The sequence below is a fragment of the Patagioenas fasciata genome, chromosome 8 (genome assembly GCF_037038585.1).
Source record: "Patagioenas fasciata isolate bPatFas1 chromosome 8, bPatFas1.hap1, whole genome shotgun sequence".
NCBI lineage: Eukaryota > Metazoa > Chordata > Aves > Columbiformes > Columbidae > Patagioenas > Patagioenas fasciata.
The window spans coordinates 15,690,125-15,709,392 of record NC_092527.1 but is presented as its reverse complement, the minus strand read 5'-3'; the positions used below and the strand labels follow the sequence as shown (position 1 = coordinate 15,709,392).

The window sequence follows — 19,268 nt, the reverse complement described above, 5'->3', positions numbered from 1 at the left end:
TGATCCTCTTGAGCAAAGTATGAGGCTGAAGGATTGAAGGGCAGGTGGGGCGTATCTACACATAGGTGCTCCACAGTGCTGCAAAGGGCACACCTGCACCTGGACCAACCCTGGGGAGCCTTTTCCTTGTGTTGCTGTTGTCGGAAAAACCATTCCTGGGTACCCAAGTGCTCTCAATGCCTGACTTGCACCTTCCACATCTCCAGTGGCAGGGAAAATATGTCCAAAAAGAAGATAAAAGTAAAAGGGAAAGAAATTTAAAAAAAAAAAGCACCAAAAAACCCAAATCAAAACAAAACAAAAATATCAATAAGATACTAGCTGCTAAAAGGTGCTGGTGACTGATGCATGAAGTAATTGCTACAACAAAGGAGGGACTTGGAAGTATGGGTTGTAATAATGAATTTCAGCACCCACTAGTGATTTTTTTTTCTTTGTCTCTCTGCAGCAACGATTGTCTCATTTCTGTAATTATCTAGGGTGTCTGTCTTGGTCATGTTTTCCTTATCACAGCAAGTGTGTAGTCCTAATGAGGAGCTTTTCCAAGAAACAGAAATATACACTGACAGTTTTTCAAACTGTAAACTAGAATGGCAACGTTTCTGTTGTGAGAAAGTCTCAGAATCAAATCATATGCCACCCCATCACCCACTGGTTATGACAAAAGGAGGGTAAAGAGATGCAGAGTTGCCTGAAAGAAAGGCAACTTGGTTTCTGTTTGTTTTGGTTTTTTAAGATAATTTTTTAAAATTTTTTCTTACAATTTCTCAATAAAATCCTTAAGTTGTTTATAGTAGCCTGTGACAGTATCCGTTATACTTTTAAACATTAGGAAAGAAAAAAATCATTAAACTAATTTAAAGACAAGGTGTTGATTCAAACAGAAGACACTTTCCAGTAAGTATGAATCAGAAACTTCTCAATACCCTTAATCAGCTACGCAGTATCAATGATGCTACATTACCTGTTATAGCTCTTATGAGCTGCAGATTGTGGTCAGTGCAGGGTCTGTTTTCAATGCTTTCAGCATACTTTTATCCAGCCTAATGAGGAGTTTAATATGGTAGGACACAGAGTTTCTAATTCTCTATATTTGTTTTATTGGTTTGTTTACTTGCTTGTTTTTTCCACTCTACATGATGTGTCACTTCCAAAGCATCAGAGCACAGCCTGACACTCACTTTTTGAAATAAATATATAAATAGACAGATAAAAGGACCAAAATACAGTGTGGGATACTAAAATGATCCAAAAAAGGAGGTGCAGCCTGAGTTTTAGCAATGAAAACTCCATCCGGAAACATAAACGACGAGGCAGTTCTGTCAGAATTACATGACAAAGGAATGCCAAAGCACACAAATGCAAAATATGCTCAAGTAAATACTCAAAAAAGGAAGGATATAACCAACAAAATGAACCCCTTAGTGTTTTGAAGCCAGCTGCCTTACATTTTCTTTCACAACCTTATCCTGATACACGAGAATTGTGGTATTTCTCCCATACAAAGTTCACAGCCAGAAGGTAAGTATCTGCTGGCTGAGGCTTCCCTAGTGCATTTTCTGTAGCATGCCGCAGAACGGTAATGAAGTTGTGGCTTGGTGTTTTGTTGGGTTTTTTTTTGGGTCTCATCTGTTACAGCAAGCTTTATTTATTCATTCAAGTAAGTCTTCCACAGAGTGGCCTTTTGCATCTACCAGGAAAACAACATGTCACTGCGAAAAATAACACCACCGTGACTCACACTAGATGCAGAGTTCACTGTCTGCTGGCCCTCAGCCCAGATCCTGAAGTGTCCACGCTTATTTTGTAAGCCTGCATTACCAAAATAGCAATATTTTATTAGCAAGGAATTTCAAACTCTTAATGTATGTCTGGCTTTTCATGGCTATATAATGTGTGCAAACTTCAAGTTTTTCCTCACATCCTTGTCACTTCAATCCAATGAGACACATTGTGGCTGCAACATCAGCTCCCTTCCTTTCTGCAAGTATTCTGGCACCCTCTTTCTTATGGCCCTTTTTCTTGGAATAAAGTCTGCTTCTCAAACCTGTTCACCCTCTTCCACATTACCACTTTCAAATACGTTTTATAACAATTCTCATATTGTGACTGCACAAATCATTTTGAGATGAAGGAGTCTGCAGTTGCCTGTAAACAAGAAAAATTCTGAAGATTTATGTAAGAAATTAGTCAGTGCTTTCCAGGCTGGATTTTTTTTCACTTGAGTTGCTGGGTGTTTCCTTTCAGAATTAAGGATAGTTGCTTTTTCCACAGCTTCTGCTTTGGTCACATGCGTGACCGCCTGAGGCCTCACACTCTTCGGAGGATCCTCATTCTATTATGGGACATGGACTGGGGGAACATCAGAAATCACAAGACTCTGGTAACGGATAATAGCTGAAAGCATCGCCTTGTACGTGAATTGCTCTTATTGAACAGTCAAGCAATAGAGAATGGCCTGAACATAAAGAAAAACACAGCCCCCACAATAAGGAAAACGAAACAAACAAAACAAACAAACAAAAAAACCCACCCTACAATTTAATACAACTTTTCAACCTTACAGTGTTTAATAAGAGACAAAGGATGGTTCACCATTAGTGCAAATATAAAGTGATTCACCAGTGGTGATATTTGTTTTATAGGAAACCTATGTTCCAGTGTGATCTGAGCATAAATATTTGTGCTAAGAAATAAGACAAAAAAATAGAGATAAGGTCCAGGAGTGGATATAGGCCACTGAAAATTTGGCTCAAAACTTGCAAACATTGAGACCATGCCAAGCAATCTGCTTCAGCAAAGAAATCCTCAGTAAACAGCCTATTTCCTGAAAAGTGTTCAGCAATTCTACAGCCAGAAGTTCCCCTTCTGGCTTGCAAAAAGAAATGCTTTTAAACAAAAAAAGCAGCAGAACTAGTACAAGTAATTTAAGCCCTGTATTCAGCACCATAAAGAGTTCTATACAATGAAACAGTAAGGCATAGTACAGCTTTGCCAATTAGTTGCCCATTTCCAGTTTTAAGTACTGAAATAAAAGAGTTCATTTGGATGTGGGTGGAGATGAAACTTGAATTAAGAAATGAAAAAATATATAATCCTCCATTTCTCCAAGAATGCTTCAGAAAAATAAGAGTCAATGCCAATATGGCCACATGAATATCAAACCAGAGATAAGGGAGCTAATACGCAGCTCACAAAGGAATCCATGGCAGAACCAGAAAATGGACTTGGCCCTAACTTGTGTCTTGAGGACACTTCCAAGATTACATTGTTTTAATCAGATTTAGAGTACCGGTACAGGGCTACACTGTCAGTGTGCATGTATGCCTTTCTGCATGTTCTATAATCATTATGGGTAGCAAAACATTACATTTCTTTGTAAAGGACCAACATTCTACTATGATTTGTTACAACACTGAGAACAGGGGATTGTAGTCTTTGCAGCACTGCCAGCATGGGCAAAACTCTACCATCGATAGCTGTTCCCTACTCAGGTGTCCAAAACATTTGTGGCCACACTGAAAGCTCTCCACAAATAGCATTTGTCTAGTTATTATCTATAGCCCAGTCATGCATGGCTCATACCTGACAAGCCCTGGCAGAGATGGGGGCATGCAGGTTGTGGCTTAAGGTTCACATCTTCATTTTATGTGATGTCCTTCTGAGAAGTATTCTCACTGTGATAAAGCCATCAGTATGAGAAGAATGTCTTGAATAAATTGCAGGAGAAGCTAGAGGAATTACTTAATCCACAGTGTCTTTGCTTAACAACGAAAGAAAAGAGCTCACAGTGAAACCAGTGTGGAAGAAAACATTTTATTTCAGTCTGTCTCTCTCCATGTTTTTTAAAAAATTGAGTATGTAGTTGGACAGGTGTCACGGGGAGGAACGAGGGTTGGGAGTTTAAAAACAGTTTTTTGCATGAAATGAGAGCTATAGATAAAGCCTGAAGTTAAAATACAAGACGCCGGGGTCGCTTTCCAAAGCACCACCAAAAGAAATAGCATCGCTCCATCTTCTTATGTGCATATAAAATAACTTCACATAGTATCAGTCACAGTTTAGATGTTTTCCTGATACATTTCCAGGTTTATTTTATTTTCCAAGTTTAACTGACAAACATCATCCTGTTGTCATGATTATCAGGAAAAAAAAAAAAAAAGAAGCAACTTTCTTCCAAATACAGAAGCTGGTTTTCAGAAGAAAGTTTCTCTTTCTCACCAATGCTCTCTTAACCAACAAGTTGTATTGGGCAACCAAAGACAATCTTCAGAAAGCCACAAAGCAGACATCATGCAACGATATTCTGGGTCTTTTCTTAGAGGACTTCCTCTTTCCTACATTTAATAAAGCTGAAAGGGAACAGAGTTTTACTGACGACACATGAGAAATAGTTCAAAGAACTGTTTCCTCAAAATCTTCACGATTTGATAAGTGATTTAAAATTTTTAAAAAGTAAAAATTCCTGCATATTGAAAAATCATGACTATTCTTTTTCACTTTTAACTATTCCAAGTTTACATTCAAAACAAAAGTTTCAAATAAAAAAAATGCTTTATTCCTGCAACCCATGCAAATACCTTTCTAGAATGATAGTAGTGTAATAGAATAATGCATTAATAAACACCTTTTCCAGGCCAAGTTGCTACCTGTCTCATATCGGACCACACTGCTTAGCATTTCCTCTCTCATGACTAGCATCTTCTCTGTTCTGGCAAAAAGCAATGAAAATCCAGTAACAGCTCGCTGTTCCAGGTCAGTATTCCCTTAAAGCAGTCACTGCACATGGCTCTGCCGCACGTTCCTGCATCAGTCACTGCAACAGAGTCTCCAGTGTCTTGGAAATACTGCACATGTAGCACCGTACCAGATAAGTTCAACTTCTTCATCAGCACCCCAGTGCTGACACCACAGATGTTACTCATCTGTGGTCTGGGACAAAAACACAGCAAGTAGCCCCAGCAGGCAGCCAGTCATAAAGGTCTCAGTACTATTTTCTATGATTACTCCATCTCTCAGATCCCAGCCAACCTGCTGGATTTCCAAGAACCCACACTTTGGCAACTTCCTGCCCAGAAAACAATACATCTTTTTCTACCCAAATTAAAATTGAAATTAAAAAACCTGTTCAACTCCTAGATTTCTCATCCTCCTCTTCCAAAGTTCAATTTTGCTAACAGCAGAATCAATGGCATTGATGAACGATAATAACAAACTAGCACCAAGCAAGAGGAGACACCAAGATAACTTTGAGCATCATAATGAAGGGCAAGTCAAAACACAGGCACTATGCAGATTCAAAAGAATAAAATCAAATCCATATTCATATGTTACAGCAGCCTTGACATTGTTTAGAGATAATAAACCATCAAAACTAAACTGCAATAGTAACAATCAGAAATGGACTGTGTTGCCAACTTGGAGCCAATCTTTACATATCAACAATGGAGGAAAAAAGTTTCTCCTTCCAAACCAGTGACTTCCAATGATGAAAGAAGACTATGTCTGGGTTCACAATTAGAAATATTAATCATAATCTATCCACATATGACACATTTTTGTTCAACAACACACTTATAGCTTTCCTGGAAAGTATAGTGCTTCTAATTTTAAGCCTGCAGCGTATCTGGGCCTTTCATTTAGGAAAAATTGCAACTCTCTTGTTGGACAACAAACAGCACTTAGACATTTAAAAACTGTATTTGGGACATTTTAATATTATCAGGATATCACAACAAGGAAGATGCAGCAGAAGAGACATCACTGCTGTATTCTCTAATACCAAGCATACATTCACTAATTCTGCAAAAATAACCCCCCAAAATTCAGTGATTTCTTTGGGATTTTATTAGCTTTTTTCTCTTTTCCTCTAAACCACTATATACAAGTAACTGGGTGGATGGTGAAAAAACCCCATGAGAACTTTTTACTGCCACAGTAGTTTCCCACTTCTCCAAAAATAAATGCCCCATTATGTTTTTACACTTGCTGTAGGTTCCACTACACAAAATTTTGAGAGGGAGGGGGGGTTTCCATTTTATATACACAGAGGTATATTGCAGCAGCAGTGCTGGCAGGAAGCTGCTCTCTTTACAAAAACGGAAGCTGGCTGCCCGCAGTTTTTTGAAGTCTAGTTTAACACTATGTGGGCACATCTACCTTCCATTAACATTGAGCCCATTTGTTCTTTTTAAGTGTGATATGTGGTAGCAAGAAGCAGAATAAGAAATCACAGAGCGTTGATTTTACCCATGTGTATGCCTAACTCATAATGCAGCAACTATAAAAGGTCTCATCTTGCTAATGTTGAAGGTCAAGACAAACTTTGTCTGGCAGCTACACATGGATCACATTTAGGCTATGGTAATTAAGAGGTTTTCTCTGATTCTTAGGCACAATGATGTGTGTCCTGCTGTAGACTTGTCATCTTCACGAGCAGACAAGAATAGCAAAAGGAAAGATCCTACAATGGGAAGTCGGTACCTTTGGCATAAGAACCCTTTAGTCTTTACTGAAAAAATAGGTCTTCACAAGGAAGCTACAGAAAAATAGCTGATTTCCTGACAACTGTGTTTACTAATAATACAAGCTAAATACATTTGTATGCTCCTATGGCATTAGGTTCTGACAGCACCTGCAGCAGAGCTTGGAAGGGATGCCCAAAAGGTCTTTGAATTATCCATACAGACATTATCTTCATCCTCAAAGTCATTGGAGAAGCTCTCCTGAATCAGGACCATATTTATTGATTTAAAAAAACAAAAACAAACCCTACAAACAAAACCACCTTTTCATTTCAGTTCCAGGCAAAATCTGCAGCTGTTAGGATACAAGTGAAGCAGCATTTCCCCATTGATACAGAAAAACCTTGTATCATATGAAAGTAACAGAACAATGCACAACCAACTCAAAATTGCATTTGTCATGTTTCTTGCTACTTCCTATATTTCCTTCTGTTTGCATAAGGAAAATCAAAGAAATCACATTTTGCTTTGAAAACAGACAGTTACTTGGATTTAAAATAATGCACAGGGTAACTGAGATCCCAGGAACCCTGGAAATTTTTATAAAGTTGGCTAAACTAAGAGATTGATCAAGCACTAGCTGAAAACAAAAGTCACTGATGACATTGAGTCACTTTGGAAAATTCAGACTTAAAGATACAAGTATAAGATTTAGTCCTTGATTCCTTATGGCCATAAAGTCCTTATCACTCTCATAACTGACTATTAACTTACTTGGTGCAAAATATTATCATCTATTTATACATTTAGTCACATACCATTTTTTGTCCAAATAAGTGTTATTTCATTTCTTTAGTCTGATTTTCAAGGGAAATTAGTTTTGCCCACTTATTCCACTTGTCTGTCAAGTGCTAAGTGCTCCCAATATTTAATTCCAGTGAGTAATTTAAATTTGAAAAATATAAAGATCTCAGTACTAAAGAAATACCTGCTCAGAGAAGAACAACTCAGGTTAGTACCATCACTGAAGGAAAAGAGCTTCAGCTGTAACAGACTCATGGGGCTGAGGGGCCCCCACAGCCTTATTTTAATTCTTATTCAGGAAAAAAAAAAAAAAAAGTGCCTTGAAACTGCAAACACCTGCACCCAGCTCAGTGGTACTAATCACAACATCAAGTTCAGCTGAGTAATGCAGCAACAGTGAATTTCTTGTAGGGAAAACAAAACAAACCCCACCAAGTTCTACCAAAAAACTCTTAGAGTCTGTTTTGAAGTTGGTCTGTGGTGAATTATTTCTGTTTATCATAACTACAGTGTGTGCTGAAACAGCTCAAACCCGGATTCTCTTCAGTCCATTTTATCTTAAATGTCAACAGAAAGGTTGCTAGTTTCCCTACGTTCTTTATTTTTCTGTCACATTTAAGAGAGTTTAGTAGATATTAAACATATACTGCTAATGATTTATTCATCATTCTTATGAAATATGATTGTACTGTCACTTTCCTTTGTGCTGCCATTGTACTTCTCAAGAAGAAACAATTCATTATTCTTCTATCACCATAACTGCACTAAGGAATAAAATTCTGAAATCCAAGGCTTTTGTTGAACAATTTTCAGCACGCGGTTTAATAGCCAGTCAATATAGCAACGTAAATATTACTAATACTTTCCTAGATATTGCTTCTTAATGACAGTTTTGGAACTTCTGTCATGGGAGGATTGGGATAGGGATTTTAACCCTCTCAACCCCCTTCTTATTGCCCTCCTCTTGACACCTAATATTTAAAATTCTGCCTTTTTCCCTTCTTTGTAATATCATATTTTGTGCTATTTTCTCTTTCTTATGATCCTCCCCTCTCTAAAACTATGCATGTCAAATTTTATTCTGATACTACAATGCATTTTCAGTGGAAAATAACAGTATGTTCTGAATAGTAATCCATTGCAACCCTCATTTTAAGGGGAAGGAGGCAAGACACATGACAAAAATCATAGATTGAAATAGCTGGAAGTCCACCCACTGGGAAAGGCTGGATGGCAGAACCACTGTGCAATGCTGCTGTAAAGAAATGCAAAGTAAGTATTATTTTACTTTTTATGATTCTTACCTAAAAGTTTATTTTTTATTTGAAAGCACTGTTGTAGGATAATTGATAGTTAGAGATTTGTATTGTTCAGAAATCACACTGGGCAGCCTTAGACTTCAATGAAAATTAGTTCAGACACTAGAACTCTGTAAGCAGGTGCAGAAGAAAGAATCTTGGAACTATTTGAGGTCCAACTGTGTGCTAGGAAATGCAGGCAAAGACTGAGCAGTGGCAACGGTTTATTGTAAAATTCAATATTGTTGATATCTGCTTTCAAAACTCTCTTACTCTCTGCCCTCCCTCCTCCCATCCTTTCATCACTTCACACAAATCTCTGCTTATGGAACTCATTATGGGCTCCTCAGTCATCTACTTCTCAGATCCCATCTAAACACACACATTCCTTGTAAAAGTCAAATTCTTCTTATCCATTGTTATTGTTAATCTCTGACAACATGCCCCATGCAAGATTAAATTAAGTGTATTCCACTAACCTCTTCTAAATGTATTCTATTGTACTAGCATACAATAACTTTCCTATCTTGTTACATTCACTTCCTAAATTATTCCTCCACATTTCCTCTATGGAAATGTCAGCTTCACTTCCATAAAGATATGTCATCATCTTTTGCCATCACCTTTGTGCCTTCTTCCTCATTTCCTTTGCCAGTTGTCCAGTTTCTCTAGTCTCCTTATTTCTACATCCTTATTTAAATTTCTATACCTTTATACTAAACCCAATACAAGACAAAGCCCCTCATTACTGACATTCTGTCTTCACTTACTTACAAACTGACATTACCTACAGAGAAAATTCCTTTTGCTCTTTCCTGATTTGTTTCTTCTTGGAAGAGAGAAGTCTTTCCTCCTCATTATTTTATTTATCAAGGATATAATGTCATTTGAGAAATCGATTCAAGGTTTCCAAGGAGAATACATCTAGTATTTTTTCTGTATGATTTAACTGAGCTTCTGAAGAATGTTTATTATACTGTGAGCATTACTGTGCAAAAATCAAATACGAAGAATGGTCAAATGAAAACTGATATATATATATATATATTTTTTTTTTTTTTTTAAAGTTAACAAGTTTAATTCCAGAGTGTTGGTTCCTAGCTGTCAGATGTCCATAGAAAACATTGTAAACAATTTCCAGGTAGCTTTATAAGAATTTTATATTTTCCCAAAAAAGAGATAATCAAATGAAGACATTTGAGAGATGCTGCTCTAAAATCACACCAAATCAAAAACAGAATTCTGGAGCAATTTTAGCAGCAATGATATAAGAAAGCAGCCGGCTAGAGATGCCTGCCCAAAATTGGATCCATTTCCTTCGCAACATCTGTACACTGGCCTTAGCTAGCACGTCAATTCCTATAATCCTCTACATAGAGAAAACAGCAAAACAGCCTTGGTTTCACTACAGCTCAAGGAGAGGAATGGAAGTTCCCAGTCACTACCCGGCAGCCCAGCACATGACACCTACGTAGTGGAAGGCTGAGAATCAGAATTTCCTCTTGTGTGCTAACTTCCGTAGTACTTTCATTTTTTCTGTGGTATAATTGTAATGGAAAACACAGGGCTCACCACAGTCCCCAGCACGCTTTGCCTGAACGCAGACGTGGAAGCGGGGCGGTGAAGCATCTCTTTCCTTCTGTGGCAGCGTAAAGCAGGGACAGACTCTGGCCTGCCAGGTGCCCCAGCTGTGAGCAGACATGGTCCTTGAGACCTCGGTAAGTTTTGCGCTATGCTGTGCGCTATGCTGTACCCTATGCTATCTGTTCCTGTGTGCTGCTGCTGTTCTAGGAGACACATACACCTCTGGGCAAACTACAGTGAGAGCATCTCTATGCTAGGTATTGCTCCCACAGTGATGGCAGAGTTCAGCCTTTGAGAGACATCTAGCCATGCATAATTTAGTCACAGTAATTTAATGCTATACTACAGAGAAAGCATATTTTAAATTGTGATACAGTTTATAAATTCACCGGTTATTCTGTGTATTATGTCATACTTGGATCATATGTAATGAATTGATATAATCCATAAGGGAGATTATGTGGTGATGGCTGCTTTATACAACACCATTGTGGGAAAATGGAAACAGAGGTGGGTATTTCATGTTATTGTGGCACATCAGTTCTTTTTTCCTCTTGTGTGGAATACCAGAAAAGAAAGAAACATCAATCTGAATGAATATTCACCAAGTAAGATGGTTTCAGAATTGTGCAGGCAGGTTTAAAGTGATGCAGTACACTGAGAAGCCCTAAACACAGATTCAAAATGCAGATTTCAGGGGTGTTTGAATTTACCATTTGAAGTCAGCCTATTCCAAACTCAGGTTGTGCTCCCCAGAACATCAATAATCAAGTTTCACATATTTGACTCAAAATAGGTATTTTGTCTCAAAGATTGCCTTCTCTGTCCTTTTTTTTTTTTTTTCTCAAGGTTAATTAATTAAACGAAGAGCAATAACAACACTGAAATTTCAAGAGTAACAGGGCATTTGAATTGCAATAAAATATGCCTTCTGTTAGCTTATTCAACAGAATAAAAATATTTTCTGTGAGATCAAAAAAGTAGAAGGTTTTGGCATATTACAAATAAAAACAATTAGAAAGTGAAAGCTCTTATTTTCAGACACTTGGGATTTACCACCTCCAGAAAATGTGGTTCAGGAGTGTTTTCAGTATAACTTCTGCTAGATCAAAAATGCCATCCTGGTACTTTACAGGGAAATTAATGTTTCTGCTGCAGCAAATAAGATCCAATCCCGGATTGAGTTTCTCAGTCTGGTGAATTTAAGCTTTAAGTGGATTGGTAGGGACCTGATGTACATAAGCCGTGCAATCCCTTGAGAAACGATTTTCAAATTAACTAATAAGATATTGCACTGCTTACAGCTTATTAGAAAGAAAGAGTGAGCAGCAACAGCACACGGCTACTATGCCTGGGATTTAAAAGCTGGATTTAGCTGTCATGTCCATAATTCTTAGTGCATTGGTTATGTAAAGAAGTAGGTGAGAGGAGGGTTTAGTTTCATATTAAGGAAAGTGAAAAAGGCTCTACGAAATGTAATTGCAGGATTAGTAAAAAGTATAAGGCAGCTTTAGTCCACTATTTACATATCAGGGCAATTTATGGAAATCCTCATATAGAAAACTTTGATAATTGAAAATGAGATTCAGAAACAACTTGCTCTTGAAATAAAGGACAAGCAATATATTTTTATGTTAAAATATTATGTGTAGAGAAGAAACTGGTAAATTTTGATAAAATACTTTAAAGGTTATCTCCCCAAGGGAAAGGAATAAGATATGAGACCTTCTTGACCAACATCAATAGTTATGATAGTAATATCTCTGCAAGTTTCCAGACATCCAAAGGACAGTTTACATGCTCACAGGATTTCTATGCATGAGAAAATTTTGGCGGTAATTACCATTAATCCTGAGGTGGAAAGTAAAGGGTAAAGGGACAGAGCAAGCGAACATCTGGTAGACATATCACAGTATGTGGACAACACTTAAGAACAGAGAAACTATAAAGTCAACGGATGAGATGTGTCTTGCTGAACCTATCTGGGCAGAGAAACTACAATGATTAGAATTAAGGACAGAAATTCTGAAGTTTGTTAAAGATATATACAATCCTGAGCACAGAAAACAAGGTTATCATAACAACCTTGAGCAAAGCTACCACCTCAAAACTAGGATGGCACAAAAATTTGAGACTGCACACCAGAATGCATCAGTGAAGACTACCAAGGTAGCAGCTAAGTTTAGGATAAAGAAGTAGTAAGTGAGTAAATTACAGGACAAAAGAAGTAAAAGTCATTGACTTTATTCTCATAGAAATATCACATACTGGCGGAACAAGTGATCTAGTTGTATGTGATTGCACAAAGGGGCAATTCAAAATAAAATATAAAATCATATACAGATGACAGATGTGAAGGTGCTTTGCTTAGAATACATATAAAAACCAGTGAGTACTGCTTTCTAATTTGTGAAACTGATTTCAGAACCTTTCACTGAAACAGAAAAAGTTACCAGCTCTTTTAATATAGATGGCATGTTAGAACAGCTGAAAACGTAATAAATGCATAAACAGTTCACTTGAAAATGAAAGCTATTAAAATAACTGTTCAATGTTTGACATGTAAATAAGGGCCTGTAGTTTCAACCTTGAGCTTCAATCATGATGGAGTTAGATCATCCTTTGCCACACAACCATCCTTGCACAAGCCCTTGCACAGCTTCTCTCCTGTCCTAAGGAGACACAGATCAACCTCAGTGTCACATCCCATTAGGAGGAGAGCTGATAAAATGTACTAGGATTCCAAGGTGACATAGCTTCTTTCATTACATTTGTCACAATATTGATTAGATTAGGTCTGAAGTCCTTCTTTGGCCTTCTACTGACCCACCACATCTCCTGGGAAATCCTGCACAGTAGAAAACAAAATAGAAAATAACTGGAACGATAGAGATGTTCAAGATGGTTATAGCTCATGGGAGTTGCACAGATGTGACTAGTGTTGATTTTTATTATGTATTCTAATCCATTAATCCTGAACACAACAACAAAATATTACATAATCATCTTCACAGTAGTTAGCCTTTAGGAACTTAATAGCATGAAAATAACACACCAAATATTTTTATTTCTTTCACTGGAGTAAATAATAACACAGTCTAAGTGCTGTCTAGTTTGTTTCACCCACCATAAATTTAAAGAGTAAATAAAGAGCAGGTAGGTTTGGTGTCTGTGGAGCCTCACATCAATTGTCTTCTGCAGTACGTTTAGTTTTAGATATTACACTCCTTCAGGACAGTCGATGAGTTTCAAGCCAGAGAACTGTGCAACTGAGCCATACTGCATTCAGCTCATCATAGCAGTCAACAGCTTAAGATCCCTACACCCATTCTTACATTTTCAACAGGCTTTACTTATCGGCATTAAGCAGTTCTAATATAATACGTGTCCTTCATTGATGTAGCCTTTTTATGTGACAGATTTGACAGTTCTGAAGGCACAAAGGGCACCTCTGAATTGCTAAATAAGTTTTTTGGTTCAGACAGAATGGAGGGGTTTTTTTCTTCCTTTTTAAGTATAAGGTCCTTTTTTCCTCTTTTGCACACAGGCTACTCTGCAAATACCATCAGCAGGCACACATCTGAACTATAAGGAGCCTGAGCAATAAGTTCAGTAAATGTCACTCCTTTCCCCTACGTCTTTACCTCCCACGTATAATATGCACTCTCTGACAGCAACACAACTATGGTTTGATTTTTCCTTTCTTCCAAGTGTTCACTCCTCCTCATATTCACACAGCCTTGCAAAACACGACAGCTAAGCAATTAGCATCTTACAAGTAAAATAAACATTCCTATTTGCAGTAGGGAAATTGTAGTATATCTGTCACACTCGGTAACGCCACCCAGGATGACACACACTGATAGCCTTGGAACCACAAGCCCTCATGAAACATTTGCTTTCGAATTTGCTTCTTGTACGCTTTGAAGGATAAAGCAACATGAAGCACAGTAAGAACTGTGTATTTCATTCCAGTTTAGCATAATAGAGCAGTGCATCTAGATCCTGCATTTATTTTATTCTTATGGGAGTAGGAAAAACATATACAGAGGAAAAAAAAAATTTCTTCTACATAAAGTGTTATTGCCAAAATTTACATATGCAAATACACAGGTTGCTACTTTGCACAACTGCTGAACTTGAAGAAAGTCAAATAAATCATTTCACCCTGTTCTCAAACTGCCTGTGCTTTTTTTTCCACTCAGAAAAAAGGAGCAGAGTTTCTGTTACTATAATCTCAGCTTTTTTTTTTTTTTTTTAACATAAACTTCTTGTATATTACTGAAAGAATTGATAGGGTAATTCAATTGAAAAACACTTTAAAAATGAAGGGGGAGCAGGGAGAGAACAATAATCAATTATGGATCTAGTTTAATTAAACTTGCCTTAAATACACTCCAGGATACTTAAATTGAAAGAGATTCATCTCTTTATAGCTGTAAAGATTACTCCAGGCTCCAAGAAACTCAAACAATGTGTCTTCATGCAATGTAGAATATTATCTGTAGGTTATTACTGTGCAGACTTCAATTAAGATTCAATAACAACTTTTACACCCAAAAACTATAGTTTGCACCTGGAGAACATGAGAGAATCAAACTTCTGAGGATTGCTCAGGAATAGTGGGTCCCTTTTTTTATGCTTTAAGGCCTGAAAACCTGGGGGCGAGATTCCAGCCAGAATTAGAAGATTTTCCTTGGAAAGGTACAGGTCATCTCCAAAGAAAAAATGTTCAGCAGATCCTTTCCTGAATTGCCAAACAATATTATTTAATTATGTTACACTTATTCCCTTGAAAGTGGTACAATAGCTGCACTTCTCACACATTATAAAATAAGGAAATCCTGAGCACAGACCAAAAGCAAAAAGTGACCATTCCTCAATATCATAGTATAGAATTAAAAAAAAAAAAAAAAAGAAAAGAAAAAGAAAAATATACTTTTGTTGCACACAGATATTTTTGTTTTGAACACAGCCATTTATTTTTGTCCAGAATAGATCACACAAATCTGTGAGGACTTTTGTTTTTAAACTCTTCATTCATATTAACATGGGAAACACCTTTCCATCCTCTCCATGGGGAAAACAACTTCTGACAAGTTTTAAATGGCTTTAACGCTCTAAGGTCAAAGATTATTGCACACTCTACTTGGGCTTGTCTCACTTCTTCATTCCTATCTCTTCATCCTCTTTTCTGCATTCTCTCCTTACGTGTGCCACTTTCCCACCTCATGCATGTCTCCTGCTGTTCCTCCAGCACATACCTGCTCTCTGTCTTGCTCCCTTCTCTATAACAATCTGGTCATTCAGCTCAGTTCTCTTTTGTAGCATTCCTATCAACTGCTGGCCTTTTCATTACCACTGCTGGGTTTCATTATCAGGAATAGAATTTATTCCCACTCTCTACTTCCTTTCACTGTCCATCATCTTCTGGTCTAAATGAAGAGATGCACTAGACCTGCACACACAAGCCTGTAACAAAACTCCAGCTCCATCACCCAGTAGTTTGTAGCCCAGAAAGAAGAATCATTGCAGAAGGCTGAGAGTTCTTGCAGTGTGTAGATCACAGACTGCAACACAAACAGACTTGACATAGCTGTTTTGTTTGATGGTTTCTAATGTCTCTTTCCACTACCAGAACAGAAAGCTAAGACATCCTAAAGCTGGCTCCCAGCTGCATGAGTTTGCTACTTTGCAGACTTCAGAAGGAGGCCACAAAATAGAGTGAGGGTGCAAAAAGCGATGTCATTCTTTTGGACCAAGCACAGCTTGCTTGTGCTGGGGTGCTCTCCTCTCCCAAGTGACTATTTCAGTCAGAGTCTAAGGTACAAATGTGTCCTCTGCCCTCACTCCCTTCCCACCTGCAGAGAAAGAGCTTGCAAATCAAGTTTGAAAAGTACTGTGGAGCATGTAAAAAGAAGTGTACAGGAACTCACTTTGAAATTGCTGACATTTTGGAGGATGAAAGAAGCTTAAAATCTCCAGCACTTCAGCCTCACAGGCACTAGAGAAAAAAAAATCCCTTAGAAAGAAACGAAATAGAAAGAGAAAAATTAGCTATCTCTGTATTTAGAAGTTCATATATTCAAGTCTCCTGAGGAAAGAAATAGGTTTGGAAACTGGCAGTGAAAAATAAAAGATTGAAAATAAGTCTAATAAAAGTTTTAATTCTTTTTTTAAAATGAGAAACAGGTCTAAAAAAAAAATCTGCAAAATCAATACTAATACAATCTAGCCATCAAAGGACAAAAAGTTGGGAAAATACAGGCTGACCAGTTATCCCTGCACTGTGCCCAGGTCCCTGCGAGCCAAGGGGACTGCAGACAGATTAGAGTAATTATCAGCTTCTCTGACTTGTGCTATGGGGCATCCATATGTGTTTCAGGACTACAGAACAGATGGCAGTACCGGTGGCAGTGCTGAATGCTTCCAAATTATAACCAGAATCTAGTTTGGATACATTATTTTATATTACCTTCTGCCACATCCTTTGCTTTTGCAACAGAAAAAAAAAAAAAAGCTCTGAAAATGGTGTTTGCATACCTAAAAGAGAGAAGGAACTGGTATCCTCTTACATTTTTCATTTCTGAAGGTCTTACGGTGCGAGTGAGGACGCCCAGTAAATAAATAACTTAAGTTTAAAGAATGTACTGTAAGCAACTAAAGCTTTGCCTCCTGCAAAACCATAGTCAAAGTGATTAATGGTTCAGGAATTATATTAAAGTGAAACAGCTTTCCTTGTAGACTGGTGATACCCAGGAGAAAAGAGTCTCTGCTTCGAATGAGAACATGAAATTCGATTTGTGTATTCTAAGTAAATAAATAATCATCTCTATATTTAGATAAATCTCTTTACTAAAGCAGAATCTTCTCATTTTGATCACAAACTAAACAAGAAAAAAGTAAATAAAGAAGTCTGGTTGTTTAAGTGCATGAAAGAAAGGGAGAATCTGCATGAAACAGCCCTTTCTTGTAATTAATTATAGCAAATTGATGGGCATTACAGCTGCTCAGCACCTTCCAGTATCGTGACTCAGAACCGTACTTGAAAATCTGTACACACGGCTAAGAGCTCCTTTCTTAAAGGGTTGTTTCTGCTAAAGGAAACTTGTCAACGAATTGAGTAAAGGATTTAGAGCTTCTGCTAGGCAAAGATAACATCTCAGTAACTTTGGGGGTTGTGGAGTTCATCCTAACACAACTTGGTCCTTTCTCAACATTCAGACCAAGCAACAATAATCAAGCAGTTGATAGCTGACTTTACTTTTTAGGGACAGACGTTAATGGGCTACTGACTTGTTAAAGGATACAGGAAAATCCATTAAAATGAAGATCAATGCAGAGTACACACATGCACACACATCTGTAAATCAGCACTAAACCAGTCCTCCAGGCAGAGGTGCCCTTATCAAACTCCATCCCTTGCCAGTGGTGGGGTAAGGCTGGCTCTTCCCCCCTGGGCTGGCTCTGCTTCCATGCAGCAAGCTCAGATTTCACCACAAGTTTAGCAACTCTTTTCTGCACCATAGTCACTGATTAATGCCCTGACCCTTGACTCATTAACCTCAGCAGTAACAAAACAGAAGGCAAGGGCTCACAGCCCCAGAATTTAAATTTAAGGATGGACCTTCCTGTATGGCAATGGTGGGACTCGCAGGGTGTTTTGTGTGAATAAAGACAGGCCTTTTTTACCCCCCTTAGCCTTTTATGAAATTTAGTAGCAACAGAAAAGTAAATAGGCAACTGTTCCGACACAATCTTAAATAATTCAAAGGATCACATTCTTTGCCTGCCTGAAAATCCAGAGCAGTAACAATAAACAAGCTTTTAATCGATTTTAAAATAATAAGAAGATAGATGACAATAAGATTTAATTTAGTTTCTATTGGGCAGAATTTAAAAGAACCTGAATGCCCCTAGCTTAGAAAACCGAAATAGGAACACAAGTTTTAAGTAAACTTCTTCTGGGCACGGCTGCAGGGAACAGTTCACGATCAAACAGTCCCTGAAATGCTCTTGTGCCATTTGCTGTGCGCATAGTGCCATTTTAATCACTGCAAGGAACTTCAGCTATGCCTGGGAGTTTTGTTCTCCATGATGAGTCTAACTGCAAAACTCCTGAGAAAAGCAGGTCATTGCACCACAGGGGCTTGAACTATTCCTGTTCTTCCAGAAGGGGAAAGACAAGCAAGGCTGCAAAATGGAAGTCAAACGTTCGATGACACTTGGGGCTTGGGAAGAAGAAGGAGACAACTAGTAAAAGGTTCAGGCCACCCTGGCTCTCCTTCCAGCCCCATGATTGACTTAGTCTGTGGCCCAGGCCAGCTACTTCCACCTCTGGTTCCTCAGTTTCCCCACATGCAACAGTAAGAGGCTGGGAACTGTGGCCAGACACCTCTTTGTTGCCTGGTTTTGGCACAGCTGCACAACGAGGCCTCAAGGCACTCCCGCAGCACACGTGCACACACACAAACCAGTCGGTGATAGGTGTGTTGTACAAATTAACCTGGAGTTTCAGTGGTTTGTTTGAAGTACGAGGGAATACTAGCTACATTTCAAAGCAACACTATTGCCAAGCAACGAGAGAGAAGGAGTTTTATGCTTTGAAAGCTTCAGTTTCTTAATTTTTCAAAGGGCAGAGAGCAGCAAGCAGGACCGTGAGGCTGCACAGCGGCTGGGAAGCGTTGGGGCACGAGGCTCAGCGGGAGGCTGAGCTGCCCAGGTGGGCAAGGGGAGCCCAGCGGCCACCCCGGGAGCAGCCAGAGGTCACAGCCCGAGCGCAGTCCTGACAGGCAGCAGCTCCCTTCCCTCGTTTGAAATGGTGGTAAGGAGAGAAATGTTTGCTAGTATAAAAGAAGCGTGGAGAGCAGAACTGAACACTTTCCCCCTGCTGCAGAGGCTGCTGTGGAGCGTGCCAGCAGCCACGGCCGCTGGACAGCTGGAGGAGTGGGCACAGGCAGAAGCACAAATGTGTAGCCTTAAGGATACTCACCACTGACACCAGGAACAACCGATCATCTGTTTGTGTGCCAGTGACTGAGTCACAACCAACTGGCATGCTGCTTGGCAGATTTTACAGGGGCTTGCTGCAGTGATGGGCTTTGCAATATGCCAGCAT

General features: G+C 38.5%; 1 protein-coding gene across 2 annotated transcripts in view; it reads left to right on the top strand.

Moving 5' to 3' along the window:
- Positions 1–19,268, top strand: part of RASGEF1A (RasGEF domain family member 1A) — a 168,213-nt gene that overhangs the window by 100,038 nt on the left and 48,907 nt on the right. Inside the window, exon 2 of one of the 2 annotated variants that reach the window (XM_065843592.2) lies at positions 8,426–8,540. In XM_065843592.2, coding sequence (XP_065699664.1) covers positions 8,499–8,540 — 42 coding nt within the window. In that variant the 5' untranslated portion in view covers positions 8,426–8,498. Of the gene's footprint in view, positions 1–8,425; positions 8,541–10,263; positions 10,285–19,268 lie in introns of those variants that run through there. The other variant, XM_065843595.2, reaches the window with a different exon arrangement.